Consider the following 16,092-nt stretch of genomic DNA (forward strand, 5'->3'; position numbering starts at 1 on the left):
ACTATAAAGAGAGATCGTGTAATACAAAATGCTAAGATATTACCAAAATGGACAAATAATATTATAACAAGTTCAGACATCTACTTGATCAATTCAATTCGGTAGCAATGAGTTCAGTTCAATTCAGTTCAGTTCAGTTCGGTAACATTCAGTTCAGTTCAGCGATAAAGAACAAAGTCTAACATATTTTAACTCAATTTTTTATTAGATATGGATATTTCTGCTGAAAATGGAGGTTTTCAAACCTCCATTCCCTCCCTTTCTATTATTAAACTTCTTCCTAAGCATGATTAGTTGTCTAATCTTCCATTAATTAACCTTGTCTGCTTACTGTCTCTACAGCCAAAAGACTTGTAGGCCAAGCCAATATGTGATATGTATTCCAGCAACAATATCAAAATCAACATAGAAATAATTAAAGATTCTGAGAGAAAAGTAAAAATAAAAGAAACCTTTTGCAGACAGTATAGGAAAAGATATGAAATGTCTCATAACAAAATTCTTAGGCATAATTCCTACAACAAAACCTTTAACTTTCAGTCTGGAACTGGCAGCTCACTCTTCATCCTCTTCATCTCCATCACCACCAGCACCCTTCTTGCTAGCAGCCCTTTGGTTCCTTCTCTTCACTCTACCAGGGCGTCCCCCTCCGAACGTACTTGTAAGTGAAAAATCGATGTGCTTTTGGGAGTCGACCCTCACCATGAATGAAGGGATGTTCACAACCTGTCTCCCAACCCTCACAAGGTTGGACCATAGCAAGGCTAACTCCATGTTTACTAATGTGCTTTTGCCTAATAAGCACCCGGGCATGGTGAATCGACTTAGCCATACCAGACTTGAACACAAGAGTTTGAAGACGGCGCTCAAGAAAGTTCTCCACAGTTAGGGCCAACACATAATCAAGCTTGTTTTGGCTTTCATCCAAAAGTCCATACCTATTCATCCTTCTAAGAAGAGCTTCACCCTCAAAGATTCGTCGTGGGTTTTTCTCATCAAGGGTGAGAAGCATTCTTGCTGCGTTACGAATGCGACTCAATGCATACTGAACCCTCCAAAGCTCTCTCTTACAACGGAGTCCATATTCTCCAACCAGCTTTAGCTCAGCATCCAAACGCTCCTTCTCATAGGGTCGTCTTGGTTTCTTAAAGGTTTTCCCATAGTTGCGGTAGAACGAGACGTGCACCATGATTGTAGCTGCGGATGCTTACCTCTGCGATCTTCTTTGTGAAAATGGGGAGGGAGGAGGAAGTTGGGTGGGATTAGGGAGAGAAATTTTAGGAGAGAGTTTTTAGGAAAGAAATTAGGCTCATGATACCATAATAATGTAGAATCCTTGCCTTTCCATTCATTGATAATGTGATATATATACACAAGATATATGTGTGAACATGATAATTACAAATCAATTATATTCCTAAATTACAGCAGAAATATCCATATCTAATAGAGACTTGATTCCATATGTTCCTATCATATCCAGTTTTATATTATACTATTGGTAAAAAGTAGTATGAGACCTTTTTGGTTTCATTAAACTTTTAATTTTTTTTATTTTGATACATTTAGTTCCTATTTAATTATTTTTAGTGGTATTAAGTTTTTATTTATCAAATTAGTTAGTTGTTAACATCTAATTCAATTAAAAACGTGTTACTTTTAAATGGATTTGAAATTATATTTTTTAGAGTTTGAATTAAAGTTTTTACAGTTTTCATATAACCACTTTAGACATATTGAAAATTGTTTTCCAACTGTGACAAGTACAAACTTCGAATGTATGTGACATAAAAAATACTATGTTAATCGAGTTTTATCTTCAAAACTCGTTTTTTTAGAGGTTTAATGTGTGTGATAAAACAAATCGGAAGCTTGATACCTTCCCAACCCTTCAAGTTGTCCCGATACTGCAACTGACCCCGAACTTAGACTTGTGACAACTAACTCCATCAACTTGCTTATTTGGTTAATATTTGTGATTTCAGGATTTTTTTTTAAATGTATCAGTAGATTAGTTGGTTTATGGGTTAGTTGTTCCAAATAAGTAATTTGAGGAGTTATTTGTTCCAATTGAGCATATTGAGATGTTATTTGTTCCAAATAAGCAAGTTGAGGAATTTAGTTGTCACAAGTCTAAGTTCGGGCAGTCAGTTGCAGTATTGAGACAACTTGAGGGGGTTGGGAAGGTATTAAACCTAAATAAAATATAAAATAACTTAATCAACCAAAAAAATAAAAGACCAGACGCCTTATGATGCTTTTTTACTTATGCTAAAAAACAAAGCCATTTGAACCTTTTAGGCCCCATCTAGACACTCGAAATTGGGAATTTGGTTTTCTCTGATGTTTTTTGGTCTCATAGGCGATTTTTAGCCACTTGGACTCGGCCAAGGCAGCCTAGACACCGCCTAAGCAATGCTGTATAAAAGCTTTTTTGTGATTTATTATAATTCAATTTTGAACATTGTTGCGTAGTTATTCGTGAAGTGTGTTTATTATTTTCAGATATTTTAATTCAATTGTGTTCTCTACTTGGTTTGATGATATGGTTTAAGACTTTAAGAACATTGTTTCAAATCTTTTGATCAATTATATTATTTGTAAACAATATATTTTATTTGTTTGAGTTATTTCAATGACATTATTGTTGAAATACTGATGTTTGCATATTTTTAAAAAAATATGTTACAAATGTATGTTTTTTCTATATTAAATTATTTTATATTATTATTTTTAAATAGTATAATACATGTTTTTAATTAAACATGTATAATGATTTTCTTATTAATAAATAAAAAATAGAAATCTATAATTAATTTCCTAATCCTGATTAATTTTCGAAAACTCTGTCGGCCTCACTATCATCAAATGTTTTTACAACCTTGTCTTTTACTACTATTCAAATAAATTGTAAATCTCTTTATAAAAAAATAAAAAAATTGTAAATCTCGAGGACTAGGTTTTAAAAATTATATTGAATTTATTAATTTATCATCACATTATTTTATACTTTTGGGAAATATGCATTGTATGTACTATGTAGTGACAAATTGATGAGAATTATTCCGAAAAAATAGAATAAAACATTAAAACTAGAGCAAGTAAAGATGGCAGTTTCCAACACCAACAAAATCAGAAGGTTGAGTTAATTATTCATATAAAATTCTAAATCTTAAAATAAAAATACTAGAGCTTAAATTAAGACGACATATAAAAATTTGGATAGTTCAGTCGTAAATACAGATAATAATTATAATTTTATTTAGTAAAATGTCATGGAAAAACATGATTTATAAAATATATGATTTATAAAATATGATAATAATTTTCAATATTCGTATTATCTTAAAATTATCAGATCAACATTAATCAAACTTAAAAATTGTGTGTATAACTTTTCAACCCAAATATGATTTATTACCTACTATTAAACTGAGATTCAGCTTTAGGGAGATTTCTTCTAAACCCGCGCCTAGGGCCTCAGAAATTTGTGAGGCCCCCAAATTTCAATCTTGCATGAAAGGTGTTTATAGGGGTGTAAGGGGCTATATGTGATGTTTTTGGAGAGTTGAGGGGGTTGAGAGGTTGTCCCCTAAGTTGAGGAGGCCAGGTGAAAAAAAGTTACAAGTTTAGGGGGCTGGGTGTCTATTAAGCCTTTTTTACGGCTATTTACATGAAAATCATATATGATTATACAAAATTACAACCCATTAAATCATATTATAAAACTTAATTTTCAATATGTCATTATTTTTTATCTATTTAAAATAAAGTATGATTTTATGCCCTAATTTATAAATTTTAGACCTCAATTCCTAAATCCTAACAAATATATATACCTTAGAACCCTAATTCGTAAAATATAATTCTCAAAATATATGAAAAACAATGATTTTCTTACTTCGTCATTATTTAAATTAATTAGTACTTGATATAGTTGTAAATAATTTTTCAAATCTGAATATGGATGTAATTTTTTTCTTTTTTAAATAGAAAACCATAAACAAGTTAGAGCACCCGCCTTATAGTTTGACTATAGTAGACTTTTCAATCGTAAAGGACTAAAATTGATCTTGTTTGGATATATTCTAATTAAATTTGGACTATTTGGTACGTTAGATCCAAATTTGCATTTCACAAAAAAACGTCAGATCAAATATGGCCCTTATCCCAACTATAAAAGAAACAATCGCCTATCTTTTTCTTGACACTGATAGTCATCTATCCTAATTTCATAAAAACTGAATAATTTAAGTGATTATAGTGATTTAATTAGAGATTTGCACATACAAAAGCAAGAAAACTGAAATAATATTAAATTTATATTTGAAAAAAAAATATAGCAATTGCTTAGAGATTCTAAAATGTTGATGCCTCTGATTAAACTAAACTCAAATACTATAATTATAATTATAAGTCAGTACCGTTTGGTGCATATAAATACTATATAATTGAATCAATGTATAATATGCTTTCTCGGTATGCAAATAGAAAATTGGACAGATGGATTTGTTTCCCTTATTATTTAATTTGTCCTTAAAAATTTCAGGTCACCGATCTAATCCTACAACCATATAAAATATTATTGCACTTACGGCGTGTTTGGTATTCTATTGGGATAAAGACATGGATAAAGGTTGATATATAGGGATACGGATAAATGGTTGGGATAAGGATAAAAATATGATAAAATGGATGGGGAAAAGATAATATATTTTACTATTTTAACCTTATTTAAACTATATAACATTAATTTGAGGGATAAGATGGACTTTTCCATCCTATTAAAATCGCAGGAGCTTATCCCACTTCCTTATACCACCCCCCTCCTGGGTATAGGATTCGAGGGATAAGAAGTTTATCCCTCACCCGTCTCACTCTTCTATCTTCCAAACAAACACGGGATAACTTATCTCGTATTTTTTTTATCTCTATCCCACCTTCTATATCCCTTCTAACAAACACCCCGTTAAATTATTAGGTGTTCCTTACCAAACATGTGTTAAAATTATAACTACGAAACAAACTTTTGGTTACAATTAACAAATAGTTTTAATTCCATATGCTCTATCCTATCCTATCCTATCCAATTTTATTTTATACTATTCAAATAAATTGTCAATCTTGACGGCTAGTTTTTTTGTTTTGTTTTTTTTTTTTTAACTAGACGGCTAGCTTTTAAAATTTATATTGATTTTACTGATTTTATTAATTTATCATCACATTATTTTATGCTTATGGGAAATATGCATTGTTTGTACTATGTAGTGACAAATTGATGATAATAATTAATTGCATTCAGATTACACAGTGACATTGAGTTCTCTCTATAAATTGCATGACATATTTCAATAACACCATTCCGAAAAGTAGAATAAAACATTAAAACTAGAGCAAGTAAAGATGGCAGTTCCAACGCCAACAAAATCAGAAGACATTTTTCGGGGTTGTTTGAAAAACCGTCCAAATAGCGTTTGGGGTCAAAGCTTTGCTTCACTTGCCCCGGAAGACTCGGTAAATAGTTAATGCTTTTATGTACTTTCTTCGTTTCCTATTACATAAGCTAATCGTACCATGTGTTGAATTCCAATAGAAAATAGTTTTGCCATAATTTGAACTCGGACTTATGGTACCATGTGCATGAATTTCAATGGTAAAATGTTTTATTATAAGATTTGATTTTAAGATGTTCTGATACCATATGGGAAACAAATTGATATAAAATATTAAGTTGATAGGTAAGTTTTAAGTTTTAAGTCTTAAGAATATCTTTTATATTATTTTTAACATATAAATGTTAATTTTCACAGGAATTAGAATCACACACTAAAGATGTTGAAGCATTGAAAGTAAAAGTGAAGAATATATTGCTTAACTCTGCAGAAGAGTTAACCCATAATATTCATATCATTAATTTATTATGTCGTCTTGGTGTGTCCTATCATTTCGAGGAAGAAATCAATGAGCAACTCAATCACATTTTTACTATGCTTCCTAAACTCTTGGAAGATAATGACTATGATTTATGTACTCTCTCAAATTTGTTTCGAGTCTTAAGACAATATGGATACAAAATGACAAGTTGTAAGCACTTCTACTCATACAAATTGATTTTTATAAAAGCAATACATTTTGATTAATTGTGAGCATACGAAATCAGATGTGTTTAAGAAATTCAAAGACGAGCATGGAGATTTCAAGGAGGACATCGTTAATGATGTCAAAGGTGTCCTTTGCTTGTACGAGGCATGTTTTCTAGCTATTCATGGTGAAGATATATTAGATGAAGCCCTTGCTTTCACAAGGAAACATCTAGAAATTTTAGCTGAAAATTCAAGTCACCATATTCAAAAACATATAAGGAATAGTTTGATGTATCCATCCCATCGCACCATTGAAAGACTCGATGCACTACATTATATATCCTTTTACGAGGAAGATGAATCTGTCGATGAAACTCTTCTCAAATTTGCCAAGTTAGATTACAATGGTCTACAATTACTTTACAGAAAAGAGTTAGCCTTACTTTCGAAGTAAGTAATGAGGATAGATAATAATATTAAAAGCTATGAACATGTGTTTAATAATTACTAATCATATATTGGTACATGTTATTTTTCTTTTAGATTTTTTATCAAGTCCAAAAGTACTTAAGAATACAAATATTTATATTATATTATTTAGGTGGTGGAAAAATTTAAATGTTATGGAAAACCTTCCATATGCAAGAGATAGACTTGTAGAGTCATATATGTGGGCACTCGGATCTATTTTCGAGCCACAATACAGTGTTTCTCGGATGCTTATATGCAAATATGTAGCAGTGATAACACCAATGGATGATACTTATGATTCGTATGGTACCATTGAGGAACTCCGATTTCTCACAGCTGCACTGCAAAGGTAATTTATAAATTGATAGAAATATAGATTGAGTCACTCTCTAACTAAATTATAGATTATGATACATAATTTACACATTTTTTTTTTTAAAATTCAGGTCCACTATAGAAGCTCTTGATGAACTACCAGAGTCCATGAAATTTATTTACAGGGCTATTTTTGAATTAACCGAGAATGATGACACTGAAGGATGCTCTTGTAAAATAACTTTTGTAAAGGAAATGGTATGTATTTATAAGTTAAATATTGGAATAATTTTTAAAAAGTATCACTTGTCACCTATGTGGCATTTCTCTCCAATTTTTTTTTTTTTTGTTGAATTTATGTCAAAAAGACGTGTTAGAAGAAAAAAAAGTAAACAGTCATGATGTTTCTCATTAAGAATTAAAGTGAGTTATATATATATTAATAATCAGATGGCAGAGCTTGCGATAGCCTACAATATGGAGGCTATTTGGCTGAAAGAAAGGAAAGCACCCCCTTTTAATGAGTATATGAAAAATGGAAAAGTGACAAGCACTTATGATATTCTTACATCGGCATTCATTCTTGGAGTAGAAAATATGGGCATGAAGGAAATCCTTTGGGTACGAAATGATCCTGAAATTGTTGTTGGTGCCAAATTGTATCCTCGTTTCCTGAATGACATTGATGGAGTACGAACGGTATGTTGCATAATTTATTTGTTAATTTTATTACCTCATAGTATTATAGTTCATGCAAATTTGGTCCAAAAATTTAAACTAATAGGTACATTCCAAGAGTAGTTTTTATTAGGTTTAATACATCTCTAGCCCCTCTTATTATAGACAAATCAATTGTCCCTATATTCTGGAAACACACTATTTACACCCTTTAACTTATTTAAAGTGATATATTGACTCTCTGAAGTAACCTATCAAAACCCTCAACTTGCTTATATTGCTATATATATAATAGCCTAATGAACTGCTTAAAGTGTTCTCACTTCAATTTGTCCAAATATCATCCCTGCTATGTCACATGGATTTTAGCACACCTATAGGTCACTTTAAGAAGTTTAGTGGAAATTAATATGTTTTCAAAGTACATGAGACAATTGAAGGACAAGTAAATGGAGCTATGGTAGGCTTTTTTATTATTATCCAAGCCCATAATATCATCTTAGCATATGTTGAAATTTTATTAATAAATGGAGTCGGTAAGATTTGAACTTTGATGTAAAAAGATCTAATACCATGTTAAGAAACCATTTAATCTAAAAAAATTAAGTTGGTAGGTATTGTACAAGAATAATAATTGTCATTTTATCTGACAGACCTTCCCAATTAAATGTCTTTTAAATGAAAAACAAAAACTTATCTTAGAGTATGTTGAAATTCCATTAAGGAGGATTGATGAGATTTGAACTCTCGACTCGACCATTTGATTTAAAAGTGTTTGATACCATTATCAATAAACAATTTTGACTAAAAAGCTTAAGCTAATACGTAAAGCAATAGAATATATTTTATTATTTTGTATAATATATGCATATATATTTCAATTGAAAGAGAAATGGCGACTTAAGTTTTTTTTTTTTTATAAATTACGATAAAATTTTATATTTGAAGGATGAGACCAAAAGAGGAGACTTTCCAAAAGCTGTTGATTGCTATATGATACATTATGGGGTGTCGCAAAATGAGGCCGTTGAAGCTATACTAAAAATACTTGAAGATAAGTGGAAGAGTATGAATGAATATTTGCTGAAACCAACTACTGTACCGAGAATATTGCTCAAGTACACTTTCAACTATGCTCGTATTAGCATTTTTTTATACCAAGGGACTGATTGGTTTACTTATGGACATAACATGAAACAACTTATCGCATCATTGTTCATTAATCCACTTCCAATATAACATCAATATTGTTGTTTTTTAATTGATTATGTTTTCAGCAATTTGAAGTTCTTGAAAATAATAGGTCTCCAAGTGAAACATTGCTGTGGTAGGGAGGGAATTTTATTCTTTAAACTTCACATGCTTGGTGTAATCATCCTTTGGACCTTCAATCGGTTCTCTTTATCGCTTTATATTGCTTTTATAATAAGTGTAAGCGAGTGAAGTATGGATGAATAAACTTATGATGGAGACAATTGTCACTACTATATATACTATCTCTTAACTTTTTTATTATTATTATTTTATTTTATTGAGAAAATTATTATTATTATTATTATTATTATTGGGTTAATATACAAACTTGTCCTTGTATTCTCCGCCTAAATACAATTTTACCCTTGAATTCAACTTTCCTTCATTTATACCCTTGTATTTTTATACAACAACAACAACAAAGCCTTAGTCCCGAAATGATTCGGGGCTAATATGAACCATCATATGAAACCGTGCGATCAAGTTGTGTCATCGATACAAATTCTCTCCCTCCACTCTGTCCTATCCACTACCATATGTTAGAAAATGGCTTTGTTGTGTTCAATAAATATGGCTTTGAAAGTGTGGGGTATATTTGTCTTTAACCACTATGCTCTCAAGAGCACTTTTACAATCCCACATGGGAAACTTATAACCCTTTGAGTGGGTATATATAGAATTGGGCTTTAGAAGCCTTTAAATTATGTTAAGTGGTTTTTAGCAAATATACCACACGCGCGCGCTCGTTCGTTCGCGCGACGCCCGCCCAACTGGACTGGCCCCGAATTTTGTTTTATTTTTTATCCGTTTCAACTTCTTTGATTTTTTCTTCAGCATTTTAATTAGTCAAAAACGGAACCTTATTTATCTCCTGGTCTCACTCCATGTTCTAATGTGTATATGAACGTTCTAACGTTCATATTTCTGTGGCCTGTAAATACAATAAGTTTCCAGCTTTTCTAAACACAGTTTTTCTTTCAATCGTTTTTTCCTAGGCAATTAAAATACTCTTTTGCTGTTCTACAATCTTCGACTTTGAGTGCACAGGTTCGAAGGTTTTCTGTGTTAACCTTGGGGAGCGACCGGAGTTACAGATTGCACCTCCGTTTGCCGAAATCGCTTTCAAGGCAGTGGCCTCCGCCACGGCACAGTTTGATTTTCGTTCTTAATTTCAATTCCGTTTTTTCTATAACCCTCCTTTGAATCTTACAATTTGAAAGCGATTTTCTGTTTCGCAATCATGTCTGCTTTAATTGCGAAATCCCTTTCTGACCTCTCCAAACTTGAACCTCTGGACGGTCTTAATTACAAAAGATGGTCGCAGAAAATTCTGATTTTCTTTGAACAGCTCGAACTGGACTATGTTGTTGTCCAGGATCCACCCTCTGACCCAAATGGTCCTACCATGTCTCTGATTGTTCAGCAGTACGACACTCGTTCTGCAAAATACGAAAAAGACAACAAAACAGTCAGGGGTCATCTCCTAAATCATATGTCGAACCCACTGTTCGATATTTTTGTCAATAAAAGGTCTGCCAAAGAAATTTGGGATACCCTCAAAGAAAAATACGGATCTGATGATGCAGGTAAACGTAAATACGTGGTTGGAAGATGGCTCAATTATCAAATGGTTGATGAAAAACCAATCATTGACCAGATTCATGAATATGAGAATCTAGTTGCTGAAGTTCTGGGTGAAGGCATGACAATGTCTGATCTGCTGCAAGCCAATGTCCTCCTGGAAAAATTTGCACCCTCCTGGAGTGATTTTAGAAACCATTTGAAACATAAGAAAAAGGACTTCAGTCTCTAGGAGCTAGTCAGCCACATGAGAACTGAAGAAGCAAATCGAATGAAAGATAAGCAACTTTCCTCTAAGTCTGTTTCAATTAATGCTAATATTGTTGAATCTGCTGTGGTGCCAAAAGACAGGAACAAAGGACCTTCAACCAAATTCCAAAAAGGCTCAAACCAAAACAAGCCTTTCAAGAAGAATGGAAGAATTCAGAAGAGGAAAGTAGTGGAATGCTTTGTGTGTGGTAAACCTGGCCACAAGGCATTTCAGTGCTACCAAAGGAAGAACCAACAGAACACCAATCATAATCCAAACAACAGAGCTGCTCCACAATCCAATCTGGTGGAAAATGAAGAAATTATTGCTGCTGTTGTGGTTGAACCTAATTTGGTGGAAAACAAAACGGGCTGGGTTCTAGATACTGGAGCTACAAGGCACTTATGCTCAAACAAGGACCTGTTTAATCACTTTGAGGACGCTGCCGATGGGGAATGCGTCTACATGGGAAACACCACTACTGGTGGTGTTGTCGGTAAAGGAACAATTTTAATTAAGTTAACTTCTGGAAAAAGCTTGTCTTTAAATAATGTGCTGTATGTGCCTGCTCTTCGTAGAAATCTGATTTCTGGTAGCTTGCTAAATAAGGCTGGTTTAAAAATTATTTTTGAGGCTGATAAGGTTATTCTCACTAGGAATGAGACTTTTGTGGGAAAAGGGTACCTAGCTGATGGCCTCTTTATTTTGAACACTGTCCATGTGAATTCTGTTGGAATTAATGCAACTACATCTGCTTCTATTTACTTGAGTGAATCCATTAATTTGTGGCATGGTAGATTAGGACATGTAAATTTTGCTTCCATTAAAAAATTGGGAAATATGCATGTTATAAATGCCACTAATTCTGAAATTAATTCCAAATGCTCTATATGTGTGGAAGCAAAATTTGCAAAGAAACCTTTCTTACCTGTTGAGAGTAGAAGTACAGAACTGCTTGGTTTAATTCACTCTGATTTGGCTGATTTTAAAAACTCTGTTAGCAAAGGTGGTAAAAGATATTACATTACTTTTGTTGATGACTTCTCTAGATATACCAAAGTATATTTATTAAAATCAAAAGATGAGGCTAAGCATATGTTTATTAAATTTAAATCAGAGGTAGAGAATCAATTAGACAAGAAAATAAAAAGGCTTAGGTCCGATAGGGGAGGAGAGTATGGAACTTTTTTCCTTAAGTCCTTTTGTGAGAATAATAGCATTGTACATGAGACTAGTGCGCCGTATACACCTCAACAAAACGGTATAGCTGAAAGGAAAAATAGAACTCTCAAAGAGATGATGAATGCCATGTTAATTAGTTCTGGGTTATCTAATAACATGTGGGGGGAAGCTGTTTTATCTGCATGTTATATTCTGAATAGGGTTCCCCATAAAAAGTTAGATAAAACTCCTTATGAACTGTGGAAGGGTTTTGCACCCAATTTGAATTTTTTGAGAGTTTGGGGTTGTCTTGCTAAAGTTGCATTTCCATCCTTTAGATAGCCAAACATAGGACCCAAGACCTTTGATTGTGTTTTCATTGGTAATGCCTCAAATAGTGCCGCTTATAGGTTCATGATTCTAAACGACTATAGCATATGTGAATCTAGAGATGTAGTGTTTTTTGAAAACACCTTTCCCCTAAAGAAAGACAAACAGTGTGATGCAACTAGTGCTTCTACTTCATTACCTATTCCTACTCCAATTGTGTCTGCTTCATCTCTACCTCAGGATGAGAATGAAAATGATGTTGCTTTTGAACCTAAGAGAAGCAAAAGAAGAAGAATAGAAAATAGCTTTGGACCAGATTTCATTTCAGCCTTTCTATTAGAAAATCCAGATAACATTACTGATGAGATTATGTCTGCCTATCTAATAGAAGAAGACCCAAAAATATATAAAGAAGCAGTCACTTCTATAGATGCTGATTTTTGGAAAGAAGCTATTAAGAGTGAAATAGATTCCATTATGGCCAACCATACATGGGAATTAGTTGATCTGCCAAAAGGCTCTAGACCTATAAGGTGTAAATGGATATTTAAACGAAAATTGAGGCCTGACGGATCCATTGAAAAATTTAAAGCTAGATTAGTTGTAGTGCGTTATAGTCAAAAGAAAGGAATTGACTATTTTGATACTTATTCTCCTGTTACTAAAATCTCTACTATCAGAGTTCTGATTGCCATTGCAGCAATTCATAACTTGGTGATACATCAAATGGATATAAAGACGGCTTTTCTAAATGGGGATTTAGAAGAGGAGATCTATGTACAGCAACCAGAAGGACACGTCATACCTGGACACGAGGACAAAGTGTGCAAATTGAAAAAATCACTCTATGGGTTGAAACAAGCACTCAAGCAATGGTATGAAAAATTTAATAGTGTTTTACTTTCCAATGGGTATGTGGTTAATGGATCGGATACATGTGTCTATTCTACGTCTTGTGATTCGAATTATGTGATTATATGCCTATATGTGGATGACATGCTTATCTTAGGGACAAGCCTAGATATGGTTAATGACACAAAATCCTTTCTCTCTTCTCACTTTGACATGAAAGACATGGGAGCAGCGGATGTAATTCTTGGCATCAAAATTACTAAGACAGAAAATGGGTTCTCATTAGGACAATCACATTATGTTGAAAAGCTGTTGAAAAAATTTAACAGTTTTGATGTAGTTCCAGCTAGAACTCCTTATGATCCTAGTGTAAATTTAACAAGTAATAAGGGAGGAAATAGTGTCTCCCAAGAGGAATACGCTAAGATCATAGGTAGTGTAATGTTCCTAATGAACCATACTAGACCTGACATAGCCTATGCTGTTAGTAGATTGAGTAGATATACTCACTGTCCAAGTAATGAACACTGGACAAGCTGACATAGTGCCTCCAGGGGCCTGCTCGGGCGAGCTGGCCATGCCAGCTTGCGACGAGCTGGCCATTATAGGCCAGCTCGGGCGACCTGGGGGCCAGCTCGCCACGAGCTGGTCGCGCAGGGCCAGCTCGCCGAGCAGCGCGCCCTACCCGGCGAGCTGACCTACGGGAATTGGTCAAAAAAGTCAGTTTTGACCCCACGACTCCACGACCGGTCCCACGACTTCCCACCTGCACAAGGACACGAAATAGGTCAAAAAGAGGGCCCGAGCTACAACTATAAATAGAACTTTTTCGTTGTAAATTAGATATCTTTCATTATTGTAATTTACTTTAGCTTTCCCCTTGAAATTCCTCTCCATCTCCTCCATCTTCTTTAACCTCCATTGAAGCTCCTTCAAAGCTGTTCTCCGAGGAATATTCAAGGTTCGTCCTTAAGACCTAGGAAGCCGGCTGCAGAGTAGACAGGTTCCCTGAAAGGGATTTTCGTATCTCCTTTTATCTTTCCTTGTTTGTACTCTTTGATACAGTCTATGAATCCTAGGCTAATTGTATCCTCTAATATTGTTCTTCGCCTTTAATAATATTTTAGCTCTTGTTTTGTGAGCTGAATCTGACCTAGTCAGAGCCTAGGAGATTGCCGACCTCTTAGTTGATTAAGCCCAAATTGCTGAGCCTTAGACCTAGTTTCGGCCTTACAAGGGAATCACGCACTAGGAACTTCAGGAGGGTAAGTAGGGTTAATCGCCTTGAATACAAGTGACTTAGATTAGGTTTTTAATCAATAGACCTAATAACCTAACTTCATTATTATCGTTCATACCATGTTCCTTCGGGTAATTGCATTAGTGAAAGATCACCTAGGAGTAGTATAACTTAATTAGGAGTAGTTTAACTTAATTAGGCGTAGAATAACTTAGTTAGAATTAGCATAATCTAGCTAGGAGTAGCATAATTCAACCTAGGAGTAGATTAACTTAAAATTAGCATAATCTAGTTTGTTTGTTTAAATCCTAGATAACACCTAGGAGTAGCTATAAATCTTGTGGATTCGATACCTGGACTTTCTAGATTTATCACTTGATAACGACGGGGTACACTTATCCCTTAGTGAGTCTCCTTTACGGGAGGCGCATCAAGTTTTTGGCGCCGTTGCCGGGGATTTATTTCTTCTGCAATATCGAACCAAAGGTCGATTTGTTAGTTTAGGCATTCATTGTGAATACCCTTGTTTATATCGTTTATATTGTTTATACTTGTTTATACATATACTTGTTTATACATATACCTGTTTATATACAATTCGTTTGTAAATATTCTTTGTCTATATCGTTCATACTTATACTTGTTCATATTCATACTTATATATGCAAATACTTGTTTATTCGTTTATACCTCAGTATATATGACCTTTCTATACTTGTTTATATCTACCGTGTTTTCTCATAACATGCGTAGTTGTTCATACCTATTCTTATTTATACTTGTTTATACAAACGTATATTTATACTTGTTAAATTCATCTATACTTGTCTGTCTGTGCTTTTATACCTTTTATACTTGTTCATTCGTATATTTATATTTGTTCATATTCTGATTCATGTTGGTCCCTTGTAAGGTTGCAAGTATAGTTCCAAGGGGGGGTTAGGAACTATTTAAACTTTTTTGCAATTAGGGCAGACAGCGGCGCTGAGTAAACAGCAAGATACTGGCTTAGTCAACTGGTGACTAGGTCAGTTTCTTAGCTTGAGTCAGGAGATAGCACTTAGAGTCTATTCCTGAGCTCAGACGTTTAACGCGCACAACTCAAACTTGACCTCTTTACTTGGTCAGTTTTTGGTTATTTTAAGCAAGCAATATAAATAAGGAGTTAAAGGTAAGAAATACTTTACTCAGCAGATTTATCCAGGTTCGGCTTCTTCTAAGCCTACGTCCTGTCCCCGGAACACGTTCCGAGATTTCGAATCCTCTACTGAGCTCTTTAAAGGTAGAGCCTCAAACCTTTTACAATCTTAGCAACTGAGTATAACAAGAGTACCTTCCTCTATACCTCTACTCAATCCTAATCTCTCGCTGAGTACTATAACCGAGTACTCAGCCTCTCCTTTCTAATCTCTAGAAATGATAAGTGTTTTGTCCTATACAAAGATTTGCTAAGACACTTTAGACGATTGAAATAATCACTCTAGACTTTTACACAGATATAAGAATTGTAGTGTAAGATTTTCTTTGCTTCTTTGCTTGCAGAACTTGTGTAGAAATTTGGTCAGCGTAATGGCTTGATCAAGTTCTGTATCGAATGAAGCTTCTGATGGCACTATTTATAGAGACGTCTGGGCATCGGTCATTTCGAATTTCGAAATAACCGTTGGAGGGAAACGGCTACCTGTCGTTGTCATCCTGACTTGCTCAGAGCTCTCGGCCAATCAGAATTGTGTATCTTCTGTCCTCGGTCAGCTCAGCAGACTGTCTCTCCTTTTATGGTAAAGTCAACTGGATAGCATACTGTGTCGTCTGAACTTTACCCAAAGTAGAAATACTTTGTCTGGAAGTTTTCATTAGCCAGCTGCTGTCTTGTACGC

General features: G+C 34.0%; 2 protein-coding genes across 2 annotated transcripts; one reads left to right on the top strand and one right to left on the bottom strand.

Annotated features, from left to right (window-relative positions):
- Positions 1-351: 351 nt before the first annotated feature.
- Positions 352-1,246, bottom strand: LOC136203800 (small ribosomal subunit protein uS4y). Its single transcript, XM_065995036.1, has 2 exons — positions 782-1,246; positions 352-741 (listed from the first exon to the last, which is right to left on the bottom strand). The coding sequence occupies exons 1-2, from the start codon at positions 1,187-1,189 to the stop codon at positions 556-558; spliced, it is 594 nt and encodes a 197-aa protein (XP_065851108.1). The 5' UTR covers positions 1,190-1,246; the 3' UTR covers positions 352-555.
- A 4,136-nt stretch (positions 1,247-5,382) lies between these two features.
- On the top strand, positions 5,383-9,022 carry LOC136203429 (terpene synthase 5-like). The gene is made up of 7 exons (XM_065994587.1): positions 5,383-5,514; positions 5,811-6,084; positions 6,161-6,533; positions 6,685-6,903; positions 7,001-7,127; positions 7,320-7,568; positions 8,496-9,022. The coding sequence occupies exons 1-7, from the start codon at positions 5,404-5,406 to the stop codon at positions 8,784-8,786; spliced, it is 1,644 nt and encodes a 547-aa protein (XP_065850659.1). The 5' UTR covers positions 5,383-5,403; the 3' UTR covers positions 8,787-9,022.
- The last annotated feature ends 7,070 nt before the right edge of the window (positions 9,023-16,092 follow it).

This window comes from Euphorbia lathyris, chromosome 8 (assembly GCF_963576675.1).
Source record: "Euphorbia lathyris chromosome 8, ddEupLath1.1, whole genome shotgun sequence".
In the NCBI taxonomy this organism is placed as follows: Eukaryota; Viridiplantae; Streptophyta; class Magnoliopsida; order Malpighiales; family Euphorbiaceae; genus Euphorbia; species Euphorbia lathyris.

Excerpts from the sequence above, each read along its gene's own strand:
- LOC136203800 (XM_065995036.1), bottom strand. The coding sequence starts at position 1,189 with ATGGTGCACGTCTCGTTCTACCGCAACTATGGGAAAACCTTTAAGAAA. Across the intron at positions 742-781 it reads TTATTAGGCAAAAGCACATT|AGGGTTGGGAGACAGGTTGT; the intron begins AGTAAACATGGA and ends TCCAACCTTGTG.
- LOC136203429 (XM_065994587.1), top strand. The coding sequence starts at position 5,404 with ATGGCAGTTCCAACGCCAACAAAATCAGAAGACATTTTTCGGGGTTGT. Across the intron at positions 6,534-6,684 it reads GAGTTAGCCTTACTTTCGAA|GTGGTGGAAAAATTTAAATG; the intron begins GTAAGTAATGAG and ends TATATTATTTAG. Across the intron at positions 6,904-7,000 it reads CTCACAGCTGCACTGCAAAG|GTCCACTATAGAAGCTCTTG; the intron begins GTAATTTATAAA and ends TTTAAAATTCAG.